The sequence below is a fragment of the Ylistrum balloti genome, unplaced genomic scaffold, assembly GCF_031769215.1.
Source record: "Ylistrum balloti isolate Yb309-2 unplaced genomic scaffold, AGI_CSIRO_Ybal_v1 Utg370028, whole genome shotgun sequence".
Classification (NCBI taxonomy): Eukaryota; Metazoa; Mollusca; class Bivalvia; order Pectinida; family Pectinidae; genus Ylistrum; species Ylistrum balloti.
This window is the reverse complement of record NW_026782092.1, coordinates 636,539-639,715: the sequence shown is the minus strand read 5'-3', so window position 1 is coordinate 639,715 and position 3,177 is coordinate 636,539. Positions and strand designations below refer to the sequence as shown.

Here is a 3,177-nt window from a genome sequence, read left to right as displayed (position 1 = left end):
ACTTTACATGATTTCATGTAGAAATATTCTATTTTTTTATGCGAAATGAATCTGGACGTGTTTGATGCTCTTAGTTTGCCTGTTGGTTCCGTTGATGTATACCTAGTTCTCATTTGAGAATGTAACTTTATTTAATTGGTAACGCCAACAGAGCACAAGTTTTTACCAAATATAAATTTAAATAGAGATTGCAATTAGATGAAACATAATTAAGACGCTCATTGGCTAATATAGTCCTAGAGATGAAACGCTGGATGAATGGCCGATTGGTTGATTTCAATGTGTGTATTTTTTTACACTCTTATTCACACCACGTTACTCCGGCGTTTCCTTCCTATGTTTGTAATAGAATGAGAAGATGGTTTTTAATTTCATATCGAATTGAATAGGACTCAGTTGTATAAGAAATTATGCGCAATACAGAAAAAACAAGGAAAAACCTTATATTTATTTTAACAATTTTATTTAATAACAATATAAAAACGACAAACATAACTGCTTAAACAGAGTATGATTCATTCAAACAAGATCTATCAACATTTGTTGACTGTACATCACAATTTAATTGCACATAGAATACCATTAAAATAATAAACTATCACATAATGTCCTCGTTGTATATGTAAAACACACATATAAAAATCAAATACATGGTAATATAATATTCAAGATTGTCCTTTTCAATTTACAATGACTAGCAATAGCAAAATGATCAGTACACTTCCTCTACCGTCGGGCCAGTACTTGACCCTCCTTGTGCTTCTCTACCACAACCTCCACTGGGTGCCCCGCCATTTGACTGTGGTGAACTCCCGTGAAGTTTCGTCATGATAGGTGAACACAGTTTTTGAAATTCCTTTAGTTTATATTCGTATTCCTCCACGTCCGCCATAGTGTTACTGTCCAACCACTTCAAATTGTCCTCACATCCCTGACACACAGTGGATTTTTCCTCTGATGAAAGTTTGTCACCAACATTTTCCATCGCCTGTTTGACACTGAAAATGTAGTTCTCCAGCTGATTTCTGGCAGAAACTCTTTTCCTCTGTTTCTCGTCCTCATCTTTGTATTTTTCTGCGTCGGCTACCATTTTCTCAATGTCTTCTTTACTCAAACGTCCCCTGTCGTTTGTGATGGTGATTTTGTTGGATTTCCCAGTACTTTTATCCTCAGCCGACACATTGAGGATTCCATTAGCATCGATGTCGAATTGGACCTCGATTTGTGGAACACCTCTGGGTGCAGGTGGGATGCCGTTTAGTTCAAACCTTCCCAGTTGATTATTGTCCTTTGTCATGACTCGTTCTCCCTCGAACACCTGGATACTGACACCGGGCTGGTTATCAGAATACGTAGTAAACGTTTGAGATGTTTTCGTGGGAATTCTAGTGTTCCTTTCGATCAGTTTGGTCATCACACCTCCAGCTGTTTCTATTCCGAGGGACAGTGGAGCCACGTCCACCAGAAGGACGTCCTTGATGACGTCACTGCTGTCGCCGGTAAGAACGGCAGCTTGAACTGCAGCACCATACGCTACAGCTTCGTCAGGATTGATGGATTTGTTGAGCTGTTTTCCGTTCATGAAATCTTCGAGCATCTTTTGGATCTTTGGTATACGTGTAGATCCGCCAACTAAGACAATCTCGTGGATTTTCGATTTGTCCATCTTAGCATCACGAAGTGCCTTTTCCACAGGCTCTAGAGTAGCACGGAAAAGATCAGAACACAAGTCCTCAAATCTAGCTCTGGTGAGTTTACTGTAGAAATCGATTCCCTCAAACAGAGAGTCGATTTCTATACTTGCTTCGCTGCTGCTCGAAAGGGTTCGTTTGGCACGTTCACATGCGGTGCGAAGCCTTCGTAAAGCCCTGCTGTTCTTACTCAAGTCTTTTCCATATTTCCGTTTAAACTCCTGTACGAAATGGTTCACAACTCTGTTGTCGAAATCTTCTCCACCTAAATGTGTGTCACCAGCAGTAGCTTTAACCTCGAATATCGATCCTTCGTCGATCGTCAAAATGGACACATCAAATGTTCCTCCTCCCAAATCAAAGATGAGGACATTTTTCTCGTCTTTGAGGTTCTTGTCTAGTCCATAGGCCAGCGCAGCAGCCGTTGGTTCATTGACAATTCGCAGGACGTTCAGTCCGGCGATGATCCCAGCGTCCTTTGTCGCCTGTCTCTGGGAGTCATTGAAGTAGGCTGGTACAGTGATCACAGCATCCTTGACCTTTTCACCAAGGAAAGCTTCAGCCGTCTCCTTCATTTTAGTAAGCACCATGGAGCTGATTTCCTCTGGTGTAAACTGCTTGGTGTCGCATTTGCTGTTCACCTGAATCTTTGGTTTACCGGAGCTACTGACCACCGTAAATGGCCAGTGTTTCATGTCCGACTGGACATTATGGTCATCGTATTTCCGACCAATTAGACGTTTTGCATCAAAGATAGTGTTCTGTGGGTTCATTGCTACTTGGCCCTTGGCAGCGTCTCCGATCAGTCTCTCCGTGTCCGTAAAGGCCACGTAACTAGGCGTGGTCCTGTTTCCCTGGTCGTTGGCAATAATCTCCACCTTCCCATGTTGGAATACTCCGACACAGGAATATGTGGTGCCGAGGTCAATTCCAATAGCTGGAGATTTACGTGAGCCTGCCATATTCGTCTTCAAATGTCAAATCGAAAGTAGAGTTATTGTTGTTTAGGTATTGCGTGTCGATCACTCCCTCGCTCGCTAAAGGCTGGATATATATACACACTACCGTGTATTAAGTCCGCTGTGTGTGTATTCCAAGTAGAAGTGTCGAACTTCTTTTCTGATTCTGATCACAGCTTGTGTGCACCATGTTTATATACCCTACTATAGTATACTTTCTTGAATGATCTAGATAATCGAGAGCGTTCCAGTGATTCGATTGGTCTAGAAACTTCCCGAATGAATTTAGGTCAGCCTTGTTATGAGGCACCTCAAGGGGGCATACTACATCATACGTTTCGCAGAAACATTAAAGTATATTAAAGTAATCTGACAAAAAGAAGTTTTTCTAAACGTAGTCAATTTCAATTCATTGAAGATTAGTTTACGTAATTAATGTTTAGTATATACATCGTATATGTCAATGAATATTTCCATATGATACTTGTATAAACATATTAACATATTAATGTCAGACATATTACATC

The 3,177-nt window shown here is 40.9% G+C and overlaps 1 protein-coding gene across 1 annotated transcript; it reads right to left on the bottom strand.

Moving 5' to 3' along the window:
• Window positions 1-441: 441 nt before the first annotated feature.
• Window positions 442-2,820, bottom strand: LOC132548827 (heat shock protein 70 B2-like). The gene has a single exon (XM_060212721.1). The coding sequence runs from the start codon at window positions 2,651-2,653 to the stop codon at window positions 713-715; it is 1,941 nt and encodes a 646-aa protein (XP_060068704.1). The 5' UTR covers window positions 2,654-2,820; the 3' UTR covers window positions 442-712.
• Between the last annotated feature and the right edge of the window lie 357 nt (window positions 2,821-3,177).

What these genes read in the sequence shown, in the direction of transcription:
- LOC132548827 (XM_060212721.1), bottom strand. Translation starts at nt 2,653, where the DNA reads ATGGCAGGCTCACGTAAATCTCCAGCTATTGGAATTGACCTCGGCACC.